This window comes from Hippoglossus stenolepis, chromosome 3 (genome assembly GCF_022539355.2).
Source record: "Hippoglossus stenolepis isolate QCI-W04-F060 chromosome 3, HSTE1.2, whole genome shotgun sequence".
Taxonomy (NCBI): Eukaryota; Metazoa; Chordata; class Actinopteri; order Pleuronectiformes; family Pleuronectidae; genus Hippoglossus; species Hippoglossus stenolepis.
Genome location: NC_061485.1, coordinates 21,512,555 through 21,531,339, shown reverse-complemented (window position 1 = coordinate 21,531,339; position 18,785 = coordinate 21,512,555). Strand labels below are relative to the sequence as shown.

Here is an 18,785-nt window from a genome sequence, read left to right as displayed (position 1 = left end):
ACTGACGCACCAGTTGGATGATAACTCCAGTTGTTTTAATATCATGAAAGACCCTGCAATTACAGCTCTGTGTCTTTCTTGCAAGTTATAAAGTTGAGGACGCTGATTATTCAACAACTATTCCACTGAGCTGAAGCCACGTGGGAATTAAGAGATCTGACAGAAATCGCAGTGTTTTCTCAGTCTCTTTTAAGTGCAGTTTCAAGTGAAGTGGAGTGCTGAGGAAGGACTGTTAAAGAAAATTAGAAAAAGGATAAAGGAGGAGAACGATGGGAATCCAAGCTAGAAATGTAGGTCAGTGATTTTACCTGGACCAGAGCAAAAGGACGCAATCACAGCCAGGATACAGATGTAACTGAGGTAGGGCATCCATGAGACGCTCTCCTGAGAGAAGAGACACACAGAGATGATGTCGCACGTTAGCCTATATTTTAGGTTGCTTCTATTCAAAGTCCATATCCCCAGAAAAACAGGAAATGTAACCAATAGTTGTGTATATTGTCATTGCTGCTCTCTTCATCTCTGTCAGACAGTTTCTTTTGTATGTTTCTCATTTCGTTGTAAATATTGTTATCGTGTGATCTGCTCTGTTACATGTGACATCTATTGCACTTCTGTCCTTTGTGAGAGAGGGAACTTTGGTGGTCTCTCCTCACTCGAGTGTTAAGGGCAAAGGATGTTGCACCTTGTTAAGCCGTATGAGGCAAATCATGATATGTGAATATGGGATCAGGAGGTCGAGAGGGTTGTCCACTAACCAGATGGTCCGTGGTTCAATCCCAAGCTCCTCCTGTCTTCAGGCCGAAGTGTTGGGGCAAGATACCGAGCCCTAAATTGCCCATGATGGCTGTCCGACAGTGTATGATAGTGTGCGATAGAAAAACAGTGCTGTGTATGAATGTGTGCATTAATGGGTGACTTGCACTGTTAAGTGCTCCAAGTGGTCACTAAGATTATGTTTTGCAGAGGTCATGTATAATTCAAACATTTACACAGAGTAGCAGTCCTGATAGGGATTTGTTCACATTAAAATTGGGCCTCAGTGCTGAGCAACTATGTGACACATCCTCGCAGTGTGTCTTGATTGAGGTCAGTGCTGAACAGTAAGAGCGGCTTACCTGGAAATTGAGGAACACGGTGAGGAGACTGAAGAACAGGGCCATGGCAGAGAACCCAAAAATGAGGAGTCGCTTCCTGCCGATTCGTTCTATCACCAAACCCTGGAGACAGGACAAAAAAAAAAGCAATATAATATCAGATGCATTCCGAGGGTAGTCTATGCCACTGTTGTGTGATTACAGAGCTATCTTAAGATATTGCTACTGGCATGGCACTCGGGATGACAGTGTGAGGGTCAGTCGGCCAGATGGTTGACGGCTGGTCCGTCAACTTTTGTCCAGACTAAATTTAAACATTTATGGTCCCCAGGGGATGAAACTTGCTTACTTTGGAGATTAAATGACTTCTCATTTATTCAGTGTCCCTACGGTGGCAACAATTTTGTTTTTGTAAAAGGCCCAACAGTCATAACTTCCCAACAGTTAGGGGTTTGTATGGAATTTGATCAGTTTCATGGTGTCCAGTGATTGAATTCTAATCACTTTGCCGACCAGAAAACTTTTAATCCATCATCAGGTCAAAGTTTCAATTAGGTTTATAACTAAATACCTGCTGAAATACAACAATCATATTTACCTGGCCATTGATTTGAAATTAGAGCTAATTACAGCTGCCAAGGACGTTATGTTTTGTCTGTATGTTTTCAGGATATCGCAAAAACTGCTCAAAGGATCACCATGCATGAAAGTTGGTAGAAGTACCCATTCAAATTGGGTGTGGATCCGGATCAGGGGGCGGATCACTTTCTTTTTTTTAACGTAGCTATGGTACAGTGTTCTTTGACCTTTTCACTAATTCATGGATCCAGATGATAAAAAAAATCACCTGCATATTTTGGGGACTAATATCTTTGAGTTTGTGAAATTTGGCGCAGCATGATTTAATTTCAGGGGATCGGTGGGAGAGGGTTTCTGTTCTGCCTGTGTTTTCATTGCTATTTGTGCTCTTTGGTGGAAAAGTGGGCCCAGGAAGTACCCATTAACATTTGGATCAAATACAATTAAGGGGGCGGATCTAGGAATATTTCTTGAACATTGCGAGATGGGGTGTTAGCCTTGGCAGAGGTATGCTCTATCAAATGTTAGCATTTCCAATTGTTTTAACAAAGAAGATGAAACATATCGCTATGTGATCAATATCCACCATCTATTTGGGAGGTTGTGCAGTTCCTCAGCTCTCTAAGTCGTACTGTGTGTGATATATAGCAGCATTACTCACAATCCAGGAAACATGAATTTGAATGCAAAGGTTTGCTGAAGGCAGAGGCAGCTTATCATATTTATTTTCTAAACCCTTGAAGCAACCAATAAATTCTACTGAAACAAATTTGGTGGTGAAGTACACCCTATATATAATGTATTATATGGCACACAGCGAAATACATATAAAGATTAACTCATGCATAATAATACAGATCGGCTCATCAATAATTCCACAGTCCCTTCTCGCTCAGCATGGGGGCATAACATGGAGACCTGACTCATTCACAGCCACAGTCGAGCACCGTAGAGAGCCCCGAGCAAAGCTCCAACCTCAGCTGCAGGTCTGCTTCCTCCATGGCCTCGGGGCATTAAAGTATTCATGGACTCAACTCACCGAACCAGTGGGATTTCACAGGGTTGTGGAAAAGGTCACTGGTGTTTTTACAGTACGTGTCCCCGTACAGAGGGGCTGCAGAGTGGAGCCAGGTTGGGAAACGACACATAGGGGGCTTTTAATATGTGCGTATGTGGGGTGCAGGGGAGGCGCTGGACAACCTAATCAACTGGAAACAAGATCACAACTTCTGCTGTTCCAAACCCTCCCGCCCCAACACACACACACACACAAAGTCATGCCATCCACACTAGCAATGCCGCAGCTCATTAAAGTCTGTAAAAGCATAAGAGGCTATTTAATAGAGACTATTTATGAGCCTCTGTGTTGGTGTGAAACAGTGTGTGTGTGTGCGTACGACCCTATAACTTAAAGAGCAGGGACAGAAGTGAAGTGACTGCAGGACCGATGTGCTTTTACCAGTCACAAAAACTGAAACACATTAAAGTGTGTTATTGTGTGTGTCCTTGATTCTGTTGTGCTTGTGTTCACTCATCTGTGTACATGGAGTCTTTGGACAACCTTATAGGCCTTTCTCTCTCACACACACACACACACACACACACACACACACACACACACACACACACACACACACACACACACACACACACACACACACACACACACACACACACACACACACACACACACACACACACACACACACACACACACACACACACACAGTCTATTACACATGCCAATAGGACTAACAGATGGTGGTCTGGCCAAAACGATTGTGTCTATTTTGTGCTAAAAAATAACACACTGAACCACAAATGACCACTCTCTCTCTCTCAACGTCAAAATACACAATCCAATATCCCACTTGTTGGCAGACGTGAAGGAGGTCAGACATGGCGACTGCAGCCCCTCAGTGGGCAGGACTTAAGTGTCTGGTCATTATTCATCACATCAAGAAACAGATGAGCCATTAAAGATGAGTCGCCCAAGCTTAAGGTGCAACTGGCCCTTCACCATCCCTGGTTAAACCCTCGGGAGAGGATGTGAATCAGGAAATGTGTCACATAGGGACACATTGACATAATGGTGCCGTGTTTATTTTTCACAGACTGTTTCTGGAGTTTTCCTTTAACATGTAAAGAATGCAGCAGGACTCAGACGCATTTTCAACAACAAGCAAACCATCGGCGCGTTCAGGCGAGGGGTGGCGCAGCAGGGGATGGGACATGACGTTTTCATCCCACTTCAGAGATCACACATCAACACCCGTTTTCATCCTGAGATATTTATATTTTGTGTTTGTCACATGAAACAATTTTTCAACACACCAAGTCGCTCATGGTGAATCCTCCAGATAATCTCCTGCTGTGTTCTCATGGGTTCATTTGGACATTGTCCAGAGTTCTTACCAGGGGGCTGACAGGAGAAACTCAGGAGAATATCGTGAGCCTCTGACTCACTGAAAGCAGCTCTATATCGTCCAGCTCCTGCTTGCATTAGAGGTCTACTGCAGCCCTATGTTCCCCACAGGTCTCAAAGGTTAATTTGAAAAACCCATTTCAGTTAAGGGGATTTGAAAACTCCTACATGGGATTTAAGATCTGTGGACATCCTCAAAAGCAGCTCTAGATCTACTTATTTAGGTTTGCCTTTGTGTTTTTTATGCCCTCTGTCTGTATATGTGTCTTCCTTTATTTGAATCTCCTCTGTGAAGGAATTTGTGATGTCTCTAGTTAAAAGATATGCTATTTAAACAAGGTACTTAATGGAGAACAAATTCTCTGCAATCTGTAAGTATAGCTGCATACATCAGAGATTGTCTCTCTGCCTTTGGAGGAGTAGTTATTTGCAGAGAATTGTACAGCATGTAAAGACAACGTCCGCAGGCGTAAAAATGACCAGAGCTTGAAAATTCATCACAGTTAACACAAAGCAATCATTTACAAAAGAGTATTTATCTATAAAATATGATTAAAAAACAAATTTAAAGAGTGAAGCAAATATTAATGCATTTTAAAAATATACTGTACATGTAGTGTGCGTCTGTATTACTATAAGGCTTTTTGTGTTTCGACGTTCTGCCTAAGGGCTACAGAGTGTGACGACACAGCTGGATGTGTGTGATTTAATGGGTGGTGGCACACACACCATGGTTCTCGTATGTTAGCCAGGCGTGTAGTGACAAGTACGCTGCAGTGAAAAGGCGGCGGCCCAGCGGGACACAGGGAAAGGGGGCACTAGTTCAACAGATAGCGTTCTGCTTTAAGAACAATTATATTATGCATGTTATTTTTCTTCCATAATGTATTTCACAAAGGAGTAATATTAGCTGTGTTAGAAGAATCTGAATATCCTGAATAAATATAGTATAAATGATATAATCTGATCTTTAGATCTTTAGTTGAATAAATAAGTCATTGACTGATGATTAATGATGCATTCAGATTTAATGAGATGAAAAATTCATCCACAGCATGAATGCATACAAAGCTAATGGAAAGATTGTGACAGACATGAGTTTTAAAATTGATGGACAACCTTATAGGACACACACACACACACACACACACACACACACACACACACACACACACACACACACACACACACACACACACACACACACACACACACACACACACACACACACACACACACTAAATCACTGTTTTCAAAAGGTAGTTTCCTGCAGCCTCTATAATCAGTGTAACTTTTTTATATAAATATATATATTATAAGATCATGTTTCAGTCAGAGTTGTCCGCATTGCAACAGAAACACAGCAATTCACTCAACAGGCTGGACTGACTCATCCAGACATCCCATATATTTTCTACACACCTGCTTATTTTGTGCCGTGTCGCTTATCCCAGCATGCATTGTTGCAGCGCTAGGGACAGGTAGCTGGTGCGTCACAGGAGGTCAAACTAATTTCGATTTTTTGTTTACCCAACCTTCATGTATTCGAGAGTGAGCCAAAGTAAGTGGATACAAAGTGCTCTGGTTGCCTCCCACAGCCAAAACACATGAAGATTGCGTAAACTGCAAAATCCAAAAGGAGTTTGATCACAGTGTGTGGGTGTGAACACGAGGACACACACTGAACACACACGGACTAACTGGGTCATGTGGGAACCCAGGTGGCAATGACATTTACCACATTTTTTGTATTTATGTGCGTGCGTGCGTGATCAGATCAAAAGAAGATCAGAATAAACATATATCCCAAAATAAGAGATTGTTATTATTACTATTAAAGTTTATATTGATTAGAATATTATTCCCAATGATATCAGTGATCTCATGAGGATGTCATCGTGAAGATTGAAAACTCCATCATGAATGGTTCCAATGAACATTTTTCAAGGTACCTACAGATACATATATATTCTGTGGGTCTATAGACATTACCTAAAGTTATACATATCAAAAAGTATTTGTGATCATATGGTAGGAATTTTAAGTTAAAAGCTGACATATAGTTTAGTAATGTATTTATGCAAACAGTAACAGAAACAACAATCTACAGCTTATTTGGAAGAACCAATTATTCATCATCATATGGTATTAATTGTGTATTCATGAAATGACATTACTACAGTCTACATATAAAAAGTTTGTCTGACCATACCTAAATGAGATCTATACAGCACATGTGCAGGGTATGCATGGCCTCTTTGGTGGTTTTCATTAGGTGGTGTATTAACTCATTTCGCCTGGAAAGAGAAAAGGTTGTAGCAAAAAGAAAGACCGTGTGTGTGTCTGTGTGTGTGTTTGTTTTTACAGTACTATAATTGCAGTGGACAGAAAGCATGGCCACCCTCACTTTTCTCTTCATAGAATTACATGTACAAATCGCACATGACTGACAGTGCGTGGGGATTTCTTTAAAACGTGTAACTGTGATTATGAAACTGAAATTCTCGGGACAATGATTGAAAATGTCGCTCAATATTATTCAACTTGATAAAATGTATAAAATAAAAACTAACACGTGAAGTTATTGAGTAATATTTATGTTGTGATGATGAAATAATTAGAATTGATTTGTGAAGGAAAGGAAATCAAAAAAAGGAATGGCCTTCTGTATTAATGTTATTTATATGAAAGGGGCAGGTAATACAAGATTTGTCTTCTTCCAGCTCCTTTTTGTTCAAGAAATGTGTTTGTGTATGTTTTTGTCAGTGGGTGAGTAGATTATTTTTATTTACCTGCTATTGTCAGCCTCATAAATTCAAGAGGGGATTTCAACATCGAAACTCAAACATCGAGCTCTATATTTGTGTGATGTGTGGTCCCTTGGGACAGGTTAACATCATTATATACACAGGGTGTAGGGACCACCAGCTTGTCTCGGGTGGAATCTGTGGGGATACACAGTAAATGTTGTGGGTCTGGCCTCTACTGGGATCAATCTTTATCTTGCAGTTTTCCTTCCACTTCTCATCTTTTTCAGGCCTCTATGGTATGGAGCGCACAGGGTTTTAAGGGAATGGTTTTATCATAGAAATGCGCAGCTACAAGTAATGATGTCCTTGTACCAGAGGTGCGAAACCGCCACAAGCAAAGATAACAACGCATTAATAAGCCGGTGAGAACAGAGGGTGTTAAATTAGCTTGGGACGGGATAACATGTCCAGTTGCTCTGGTCCAAGGACAACCTCTGCCTGTGTGTGCAGGTCAATGCCCTTACATAATCTAATTAAAACAAAAGTTTCCCCAATCATGCCGCAAAGACCTGTTGAGGACATTTTCGTTGCACTGTGGCATCATTCTGATATTCTGTTTAATGTGTCTTTCTGTGATCATGCTGCACGGTGACAGCTCTGGATGGCTTCATTAATGCATGTTGGATAAAAGATGTTAAAAGAGCACTTTCATCCATTTCATCCATTCATCCTGGAGGGCTGGTGTGGCAGGTTGGAAATCCTGCTCTTTACCAAGCGAGCACTGAATGTGACCACCATGAAACACCATGATGTTCAAGAGCAATGGGTGAGTGGGAGATGACGTCAGCTACACTGACGACAAATTTACACAAGCAACATCTATCCAATAATCAGCCTGTATATCCAGAAATCTGTATGTTTAGGGGGCTGAGACTTCTCACACAAGCACAAAAGCCACAACACAAAAACAAAAGTGACCACACAACTGCAAAAGCCTAAATTCAACTGCAAAGTAGCAAAGCAAGTGACTTACTGCAGTAAAGTGAACTATCGTTTGTGAAAACCTGGTCAAGCCAGCCACCACTTAAAATGTGATGCTCGTCTACTTGAAGTGTTATGGTACAGATGCGTGAAACAGCCATAGGAAGAACGGACCTGTACGTAACACCTCGAATGGAAAAGAAGCAATTTTTATGCTGCGACTACCAGGTTTTCACAAACAAAAGGTCAAGCCAACCGTTTTTTTTTGTAATTGTGTTGTGGGCTTGTGTGAGAAGTCTCCATAGAACGTGGAGCGCATACCTCAAGAAGCATTCCTCTCATCAGCTTCTCACTTAAGATGTAAATTGTTCAGGGCCCAAGGAAGTGCAGTGTGATTTGGACATGTGATTCAGTTGAAGGTCGATCAGCACTCTGTAGCAGCATTGGCAGAGACATAAGTGACATTGCAATGACAACCGATTCTTCGGGGGTTCTTCGTAATGAGTCAAGCTTCACCCAGCAATGAACAGCTCTTTGTGCAACAGCCGTGGTTCAGCTTCAGGGTTCTGTGGACAGATTTAGCGCAAACACTGCACTGGTGGTTATGATCGGTTATATGTTCACTTCCACTGTTAAAGGGGACATAGCATGCCCATTTTACCACAAGTTGATATGGTTCCTTGGGTTCTTAATGAAATGTCTGTAACATACTTTGGTCAAAATACCACAAGGATCATTTAAAACAGCACCCTTTTTACCCTGTCTAAAACAGCCCTCCACAGAGTGACCTGTTTTGAGTGCCTGTTCCTTTAAATGCTAATGAGCCAGCTCCCCCTCCCCCTCTCCCCCCATGATTTTAAACAATATAAATTACATATTTTATATGATATAAATTATCAAATATGCATCCCATACTTTGTATTCCCCATGTTGTCCTGGAGTTTTAATTTTCCCAATCACATAATTAAATGTCCCCCTCTGCCCATCCACTACAAGCACACAAGCAGACAGACAGAGAGAAAGAGAGGGGGTGGGGGGCTATGAAGACCATCATTTACCCCCGAACTCCGACATTCAACGGGTACAACAACAAGCGGAGAAAGCAGAATCGCGGGCTGACCTTATATATACAGTCTATGGGGCTGACCAGCGGAGAAATGCTCGTCCCATGTGAACAGCCAGGCGGCTGCGCGCTTGAGAACGCCGCTGCGCTGCCTCGCAGCGGCGCTGCGTCCGGTGTTAACCCGGCGTAACGAGTGGGGGGGCTCGGTGTCTTTGTGCCAGTGTTACAGTAGTGCTGAACACTGCGGAAGTCTTCCACACTGCTGGCTGTGTGGCGCTGACACAAATTCCAGCTCACGCATGGGAGAGCGAGCGGTCGCGCCCGAGCAACTGCTGCAGCCTCCCAGTCCCAACGATCCAGACAAATGCCACATGTGAGTGAATCGCGGGCTGACCAGCGGAGAAATGCGAGTCCCGTGTGAACAGCCAGGCGGGGGGTGAGGTGGGGGTGGGCCAAGGCCATGTAGGGAGACTTCCAGTGCCTTGTTACGACACAAAACCCAGGAAGCTCAATCGAGTCACTCAAGCATGACGTTTCTGACTTAGAGGAACCATAACAAAACGCGCGAGTGTTTTTTTCCCAGAGTTTTTGGGTTGGTAGACATGCCAGATACCCACATTAACCTGTAGAAGCACTAACAAAGTGGAATTTGCATGCTATGTCCCCTTTAAATGACACAAATAATAATTGAAACTTTAAAATTCCATCTCTTTCACGACAGGTCCCAAGAACTCCTTGTTTTCAAATAGTATTTGAACAGACTACCATCCTATCAACTTCGATAAAAAATGTCATTCTCATTTTCACACAACAATTGTTAAGTGACAGCTGCCTTCGTCTGTCTTGTCTGCAATCAAGGAGCAACCCTTAATTTCCCTGAAGAACGATATAAGGAGAGGTGGTGTCTTCTGGGTGCACATGGAGCCAGAGAACTCCCAAAGCTCATTAGCACCAAACTGCAGAGAGCAGAAAGACAACTCCCTCTTTCCTGGCAGAATTGTGCGGTGTTTACAGGAATGAGTAAACTTCAGCAGCACATACTGAGCTTTCTACAGAGGTTTTTTTCTTCCACCTTCTTGATCTGGAACATGTGAAATCGCTGAATAACATGTCAGAATATATTCCGTGCATGATGGCAGCACTGCGAGGCCATTGTTATAAGTGTTAGAGCCAAATACACCCTGCAGTTCTTCTCTTTGACATTAGGAAGCACGAATGACAGGATTTAGGGATTAGAGTCACCGTTCAAATGCTTGCAAATCAAATCGAAAAAAGCTAAAGAAAAAGGCAGCGTAAAGCCGCACACAGGCGCTGATTTGAATATCATAAATATTTCAAGCTCCTGAAAAGACAAATCAAATCAATTGTTCTCATCAGATGTCAAAGTGTCCCCGATTGTGAACATGAGGCTCATACAAATGGTATCTGCTCAGTGTTGAAATATTAACACTAGTCACAAAAAAAGAAAGATGACAAATATTTTCCAAACAAAATTCTATCTTTGTTTTAACTCTATACTTTTCTCAACGATTGTTGCATTGTAGTTACAGATTCTTCAAAGAATGAATATACGCTGCATGACATCTGACGGACCACAAATTCACAGTTCAGCGCCAGTAAATTGTTAGATTGATCAACAGTTTCAGTATCACAACAGATGGATATGTGACTTCAATTCTGATCATCTCTGTCTTTGTTGTGAAAGCCAGTCAAACAGCCCGTGGCTCCTTGTTATCAGTAACACGAGACGGATGGTGTGAGTTGGCTGTGGCTCATGGGGAGATGCTGTTGAGCTGGAGGGGAAACTCTTATCAGAAGGATTCATGTTGGCGTTTGAAGTGAGTCACCTGACAGCTACGTCAATCAGTCCGCTCTTCATCTGGCTGCAGATCAAAGTCCTAATCCCAATCTCCCAAATTTGTTATTTGATGTTCTCGCCAGCCTTTTTTCTTGGATTATCTTCCATTCTATTGCAAAGTTTTTCATTTTATTTTTCATTTTATTTTTCATTGTATTTTTCTTCATTTGGCCGGTGTGTTGACAGAGACAGGAACACTGGTTCACCTGTGGTAATATGGCATTAGGGATACAGAGTCTAAAACCAGTGACCAAAAGTTCTTATACTAAAGGGCACAAAAACTTCAAACACACATCGGCCGAGGGTCACTACACGTTTTCCAAAAAGGACCAGCTGTTCAGGTTACTTTATTGTTTCTGTGATCATGGCAAATATCACAATTATCTGATTACACGGCCCAAATATTATGATTTCAAGCTTGTGACAAAATAATTGATGGTTTTAAGACAGCAGCGTTGACGACTGACAATGCTGCAGAAACACTGGATAATATACGTCAGTGAGTGACAAATATAAGAAACTTCAGGCTGGCACTATAATTTAGCTTTACCTAAAATAATAACAATAAAAGACTTAATTGTTCATGTGTTTGTGCAGACTTACAAGGGAAGAAGGGGTCTAATGTCAAGTTGACTATGGCTACAGGAAGCTGCAGCTGTGTCTTAATAAAAAAAAATAACTTTACAATGTTTGCTTGACACTAAGTAACACATTTACAGTGTTAACACCTTTTCAGATAGAAAGTGGTTTGTGCTATGCTGGCTGCTGGAATCAGAGCTAAATAAGCAGAGTTTTCTGGTTTTTGGTTTATACATTGTCCCCAACTACACAAAATCCATCTGTTCAAACACACCTGACAATGTGTCATGTAAACTCATGTCATAGAATTCAGGGGTTTTGTTTTCGGACTAACAAATGTCAGTGCAGCTTCCATCTGCATCTGGCTTAGTCGTTTTAGACAGATCCGAATCAGCTTTTCTTCCATTGTGCATTCTGTGTGTGGAGTGGTGTGAAAACCCCTCCTTTCATGGTGCAGGCAATTGAAAAGAATTGGTGGCAGAGCACAGCAGTGCCGCTGTTGCGTACTGCTCAAGTTTAAATCTCACTTAACAAAACTTGCAAATGGGCAAATGAGAGTGTAACCATTAGACAGACCTGCAAAGAGACTGGGCCATCAACATGCCTCAGTGGATCTGACAAATGTAAGAAGGTTTTGTCCACACAGCCAAGAAACCAGTACTACAAGTCTTAAACACAGTTTGAACAGCGGCATTTTCAGGAAATTCAGACTTGCTCAAAAGCTCTTTCAATGTGATGCAATCCTTCACTCAGTCTTGTCTGATCCTGTAATCTGGATCAGTAGCACTGGATTACTCTCAGTATGATAGAAAATCTATAGCAACTGTTATAAGTATTTCAACTGAATACATCAAACTCATTTTCACTGAAATAAGCTAAAAAATGCAATTATCCATAGTCTCATCCCATCCTACCTCTCAGGAACACGAGTCATGTGTAGCAGTTTGCTGCTTGAATGGAAGCTGTGATGGAAATCACAATTAAAGAGTTGTCAGGAGATGGCATGCACCCCCCGGCACCCACTAAAGCTGAAAGAGCTGATGATGTCTGTCTGTCCCAGTTACCTGAAATCTAAATATTTCTCGCAGTGAAAAGATACATTAAAAGGCATATAATTTCATTTGATATCATTTAAAATGTTTCCTCTGTCTATAAAGACTTTTATAAACACTAGAAACATTTAAAATTTCCATTTTGAATGAGCATCATAAAAACATGTAATTTTGTAATGCACTGCCAGTGATAACAAGGTCGATGGCTTGGCCTTCATATCCACACCACGTGAACAGAACAATGCGTGTGCGGTATTTTTCTGTCAGTCATCGGTAATAAAGTTCTGGGTTGAGAGCAGACTGACTGAAAACTTGAAAATAGCAAAAGGCAACATTTCACTAATTAACATAATTGTAAAGTTTCATTTACAAATTGCAAAAAGTTTTCAAGATTTGTTGCAGAAACCAAATAATTACAGAGGGACAGACAGACATAACTACTCCCCCTTGCATTATACGCCAACAGTAACTAAAAGACAGACTGACAATTCAGTAGAGGAATAACTTGGAGGGTTAGATATAGATGCAGGCTGCAACATCACTCAGCTCCTTGGTACACGGTGCTGGACGTCAGGATGTAATATACACTACCGTTCAAAAGTTTGGGGTCACTTAGAAATTTCCTTATTTTTCAAAGAAAAGCACTGTTTTTTCAATGAAGATAACATTAAATTAATCAGAAATACACTATACATTGTTAATGTGGTAAATGACTATTCTAGGTGGAAACGTCTGGTTTTTAATGAAATATCTACATAGGTGTATAGAGGCCCATTTCCAGCAACTATCACTCCAGTGTTCTAATGGTACATTGTGTTTGCTAATCGCCTTAGAAGACCAATGGATGATTAGAAAACCCTTGTGCAATTATGTTAGCACAGCTGAAAACTGTTTTGCTGGTGAGAGGAGCTATAAAACTGGCCTTCCTTTGAGCTAGTTGAGTATCTGGAGCATCACATTTGTGGGTTCGATTATACTCTCAAAATAGCCAGAAAAAGAGAACTTTCATGTGAAACTCGCCAGTCTATTCTTGTTCTTAGAAATGAAGGCTATTCCATGCAGAAATTGCGAAGAAACTGAAAATTTCCTACAGCGGTGTGTACTACTCCCTTCAGAGAACAGCACAAACGGGCTCTAACCAGAGTAGAGAGAGAAGTGGGAGGCCCCGGTGCACAACTCAGCAAGAAGACAAGTATATTAGAGTCTCTAGTTTGAGAAATAGACGCCCAAAGGTCCTCAACTGGCAGCTTCTTTAAATGGTACCTGAAAACGCCAGTGTCAACGTCTACAGTGAAGAGGCGACGGGATGCTGGCCTTCTAGGCAGAGTGGCAAAGAAAAGCCATATCTGAGACTGGCCAATAAAAGAAAAAGATTGATATGGGCAAAAGAACACAGACATTGGACAGAGGAAGATTTGAAAAAGTGTTATGGAAAGATGAATCAAAGTTTGAGGTGTTTGGATCACACAGAAGAACATTTGTGAGACGCAGAACAGGTGAAAAGATGCTGGAAGAGTGCCTGACGCCATCTGTCAAGCATGGTGGAGGTAATGTGAAGGTCTGGGGCTGCTTTGGTGCTGGTAAAGTGGGAGATTTGTACAAGGTAAAGGGATTTTAAATAAGGAAGGCTATCACTCCATTTTGCAACGCCATGCCATACCCTGTGGACAGCGCTTGATTGGAGCCAATTTCCTCCTACAACAGGACAATGACCCAAAGCACACCTCCAAATTATGCAAGAACTATTTAGGGAAGAAGCAGGCAGCTGGTATGCTGTCTGTAATGGAGTGGCCAGCGCAGTCACCAGATCTCAACCCCATTGAGCTGGTGTGGGAGCAGCTTGACCGTATGGCATGCAAGAAGTGCCCATCAAGCCAATCCAACTTGTGGGAGGGGCTTCAGGAAGCGTGGGGTGAAATTTCTACAGATTACCTCAACAAATTAACAGCTAGAATGCCAAAGGTCTGCAATGCTGTAATTGCTGCAAATGGAGCATTCTTTGACGAAAGCAAAGTTTGAAGAACAAAATTAATATTTCAAATAAAAATCATTATTTCTAACCTTGTCAATGTCTTGACTATATTTTCTATTCATTTTGCAACTCATTTGATAAATAAAAGTGTGAGTTTTCATGGAAAACATGAAATTGTCTGGGTGACCCCAAACTTTTGAACGGTAGTGTATATGTATATATTTCTTCCATGTTCTATAGTTTTATTAGTGTTTTATGCAGAGTGATGTTAGTGCATGTCAAACATTGCATTACACTCAAGTGTGAAATACTATAGTATCTATCCAACAAGCTGCCAACAGGGACACTCTATTGAGTCCATTGAGCTGTCTGATGCAAAGTGCTCTCTGCTCCGTCATCTAGTGAACGATCAGCTGCCACAGCAGGAATGAACTCCTGCTGACAGCTCTGCCTCTTCACGTCAACTCAGCCGATGATATTTCATGTGGGAGTATGAGGATAATAACTGAGCGACGAAAACTTCAACAGGTCTTGACCCATGTGAGGACAGTTTGGACCGTCTATAACACCAGAGTTACAAATAACTATAATCACTGTGAATAGACAGCAAAACAAATGAACTGAGGGTGGTGCAGACTTACATGAATCTGCTATTATTTAGCAGGTGGTTGGGGGTCAAAGCAGACATCTGAATATTAAGACTGTTCAAAGAATAAACCTTCAAAGAATAAAAGCGGTGGATCACAAATGAAGTATAAGAAAACCTTGTGAACTCCAAACACGTTTGGTACAGTAGAGGGTCCTCCATACTTTGTGCTCCATTGTCATGATGCTTAACTCTACTCAATGTATTATTCAAGATTTCATGGAAGCAAGCCTTGCACACACATTACAAATAGTATTAACAATAAGCCTACTCACAAAATGACACACAATAGCTATGTCCTGCAACTGAACCCATGCACTGCGCACTCGCCTCTTACACACACACACACACACACACACACACACACACACACACACACACACACACACACACACACACACACACACACACACACACACACACACACACACACACACACACACACACACACACACACACACACACACACACACACACACACACACACCTTTCCACCTGTCATAGCAGGATACAAAAAAAATATATTCTAGCTCAGTTAAGAAGAACTAAGCAGAAATATAAGGCACTGCTTTTCAGGTCGCACAGTCCATATGGTTGGTTGCAAACCATTTGCAACAGCGCCGTCCATGGAAGGAGGCCTTACCACGAACAACAAGGGATTCAATGGCAACATCACTATGCCACCTTGAGAAGGTTTTACACCACTTGTCTAAGCACATCACATGTGTCACTATTGTAATTTGTGTTTTGTATTCTGACATAGTTCTATTCTTCCTACCTGATCTTAGGCTGCTGTGATAACTGAATTTTCCCCATGTGGTAATTTAATAAAATAAATTATTATCTCATCTTTACAAAAGAGGAAACAAAATGTATCTATATTCATATCTGTGAATAAATACTCTAGTAATGTTTTAAAATATAGTTTTAGTTACAATTGCAAGCAACACAAATTGCCACGTTTAGCTGTTGAGGCTTCCAGGGGGACTTACTGAGATAATGGCCGCCAACGTCTCTACAGCCCCGGTGCTCAGTGTGATGTAGGGGAGGATGTTCTCGGCAAAGCCCGCTTCCCGAAGGATCCCATTGGTGTAGTACCAGATCTGTGAGGAAATAAAACACAGCTCACTTTTATTGGTCTTCATAGGTTTTACACATTAATCAGCATGAGCAACATACACATAGACAGAAATGTATACATTTAACAAAGGTAATGTTATTAGCATCAGTTCAATTAAAACCTGACGACCATTCATTGCCTGTGTTAAGATTCTTAACAACCTGGACACATGATAAAGGTATGAAACTCCCTGCCTCACTGTTTTCTCTGCATTCTCTCCTCTAACCTATGGTCTGCATTATTCTCTCCAGCTGTCCCTGTGGCAGATTAAGAGGAATGATATCTATATATGCAATTGTCAGAAATTATAAGTTATGACAAAATGAGGCACTGGGCTGTGACACTGGTTGCAGGGATGTTTCTCAGCTGTCAGGTAAACATCAGCTTCTGTGCAGCACCGCTGAAACATCAGGGTGTCCCTCTCAGGCTGTGATGTTTAATGGAATCATTTGACTGTTCTGATGGTGATGGTGGGGGGAGTGAAGAGTATACGACCTTCAGAGTGAACTAAATTACATCCCTGTCTTCTCTGAATGAAAATATATGCAAATGAAGCCTCGTTCATATCTGTGATTATTTAAATGAGCTTTGTGATTTCTGGGCGTCATGTATTTCATTGAAAGTCCATCAACCTATCAAATGTGAAAATATGAAAACTCAATCATGAAAAATGAAGTGAAGTTTATATTATTTATAATATTCACCGTGAATATGAATTTCGGGGGCAAGCGATCACATGCATTTGCAGGCTTTGTATGCAACCAGCTATGTTGTTCAAATAAAAAGTATGTTTTTGCTACTTTAGTTCAAGTTACTTAGATAATGTGCATAGTGAATCCTTGTTGTGTGAAGGTGGTCGTGCTGGGGGAGTGACCACATATTAATACTCTTTTACACCAAAAAAAAGGTTTCTGAACGCTGATAAACCTGCTAAAAAGGATTCCTTAGTCATTGCTTGCAGAGGAGTTTACCTTTCTGTTTTATTTCCTCAGTGAGGCATGTTCGACCTCACAAACGCACCAAGAACTGAGGCGCTCTCTCACCTCACTGTCTGCCCATATTAGAGGGTTCTCCCGAGTGTCATGTTTCCATCACTGGAGCCAATAAAACCAGTATTAAAACTGCAGTCTTTTTTTACCATATATATATATATATAGTACCATATATGTGAGGAAATACACCACATCTCACTTTTATTGGTCTTGATTATATATATATATATATATTCTATCTATATGACTCACAGGGATTTGTCACTGTGAGTCATACGCAGAAGTGTTGAACACAAACAAAGCAAGACAAGTTCACTCTTACTGTTGCAAGAGACTGGTTACAAAAGCTTTCATGATTAATTACTTTTTTTTAGTTTTCATTAAAAAAAGCAGATGAAATGGACTGATGCAGAATATAACCTTCCTCTTAGTATCCGAGAGCACAAGTATTGGGGTCACACCTGTGCGTGCACAGACCCAGAGGGCCACTGTTTGTAGTATGTTGCCACACCTGGTCCACCGACAGACAGGGATGTGATGGTATTGATTTGTTTGTCACTGACAGGACTGTGATAAGACAGCACACCCCAGCAGCTCAGCAGTTAACCGCCTGCCCAGATGATCATTTCAAGATTTAGAAATGATTATGCTTTTACCATAAATTTCTAAAGATTTAAAAATGGAACTGAAATACTCATTTGTTTGTGCAGCTTTACCAGGGAAATAGGGTCATGTTTCATGTTGGCTACAGGAAAAACTCCAGCTATGTCTCAATAAAAGACAGATTTAACAGATGTCAATCGTATAATCGGCACAACACACTCACTAGATGATTTGAAAGTAAGACCACACAGGGCGATTCCAGAAGCTTGAAATCTCACAGAAACCATAATAATAACTCTTAGTCGCAGTTGTATGACGCAAAATCGTATTTGTAACACTTCCCAGTCAGCCCACTCTCATTTGCTATTGCAGGTTGCTGTTGTAAATATCAAACATGATTGATCGAACATTTTTGATATTTATGATTCCAGACAAGGGAGGCTTCAACTCAATCAGTAGGATTAGGACTTTTTTTGTAGTCTCATGAGCTGCTGTCAGACATGCCCAGAAGTCCTGACATTTTCAAAAGGGGCTTTTCTCCTGCCAGAACCTTTCCTGTTTACCATAACCTTTCATGTTTCAACTACCAATTGTGTTGACAAAGGAACTTTAATTAATTCATACAATTTTTACTTAAAAGATACTTTTAGGTTAGATTAGTTTCATGCAGTTTCCGGTCAGATGGCACGAAGAAGAGATTTACAATGAAAAATCGGAGAGAAAAGAGAGCTGGGAGCTGCAGCTTACAGTGTTGAGGCCACAGAGCTGATAGCAGGCCATGGTGATGATGATGGTGATGAGCTGCCAGCGAACAGTTGGGGTCTTCAGCATATGTAACACAGAGACGGTGTGCAGGGTGCCCTGAGCCTCCGCTCGCACCTCGTCAAGCTCCTGGGACACATCCTTCTTCCCCAAAAACCTCTGGAAGGCTGACACACACACACACACACACACACACACACACACACACACACACACACACACACACACACACACACACACACACACACACACACACACACACACACACACACACACACACACACACACGCGGGGTTAAAAACATCA

The 18,785-nt window shown here is 41.4% G+C and overlaps 1 protein-coding gene across 3 annotated transcripts in view; it reads right to left on the bottom strand.

Moving 5' to 3' along the window:
* The window catches only part of slc2a9l2 (solute carrier family 2 member 9, like 2), a 110,347-nt gene that overhangs the window by 48,750 nt on the left and 42,812 nt on the right, over positions 1–18,785 (bottom strand). For all 3 annotated transcript variants that reach the window (XM_035151784.1, XM_035151781.1, XM_047339358.1), the window contains 4 exons: positions 18,465–18,646; positions 15,995–16,105; positions 1,119–1,220; positions 309–384 (listed from right to left, as the gene is read on the bottom strand). In XM_035151784.1, the coding sequence (XP_035007675.1) occupies positions 309–384; positions 1,119–1,220; positions 15,995–16,105; positions 18,465–18,646 (471 nt within the window). The remainder of the gene's footprint in view (positions 1–308; positions 385–1,118; positions 1,221–15,994; positions 16,106–18,464; positions 18,647–18,785) is intronic.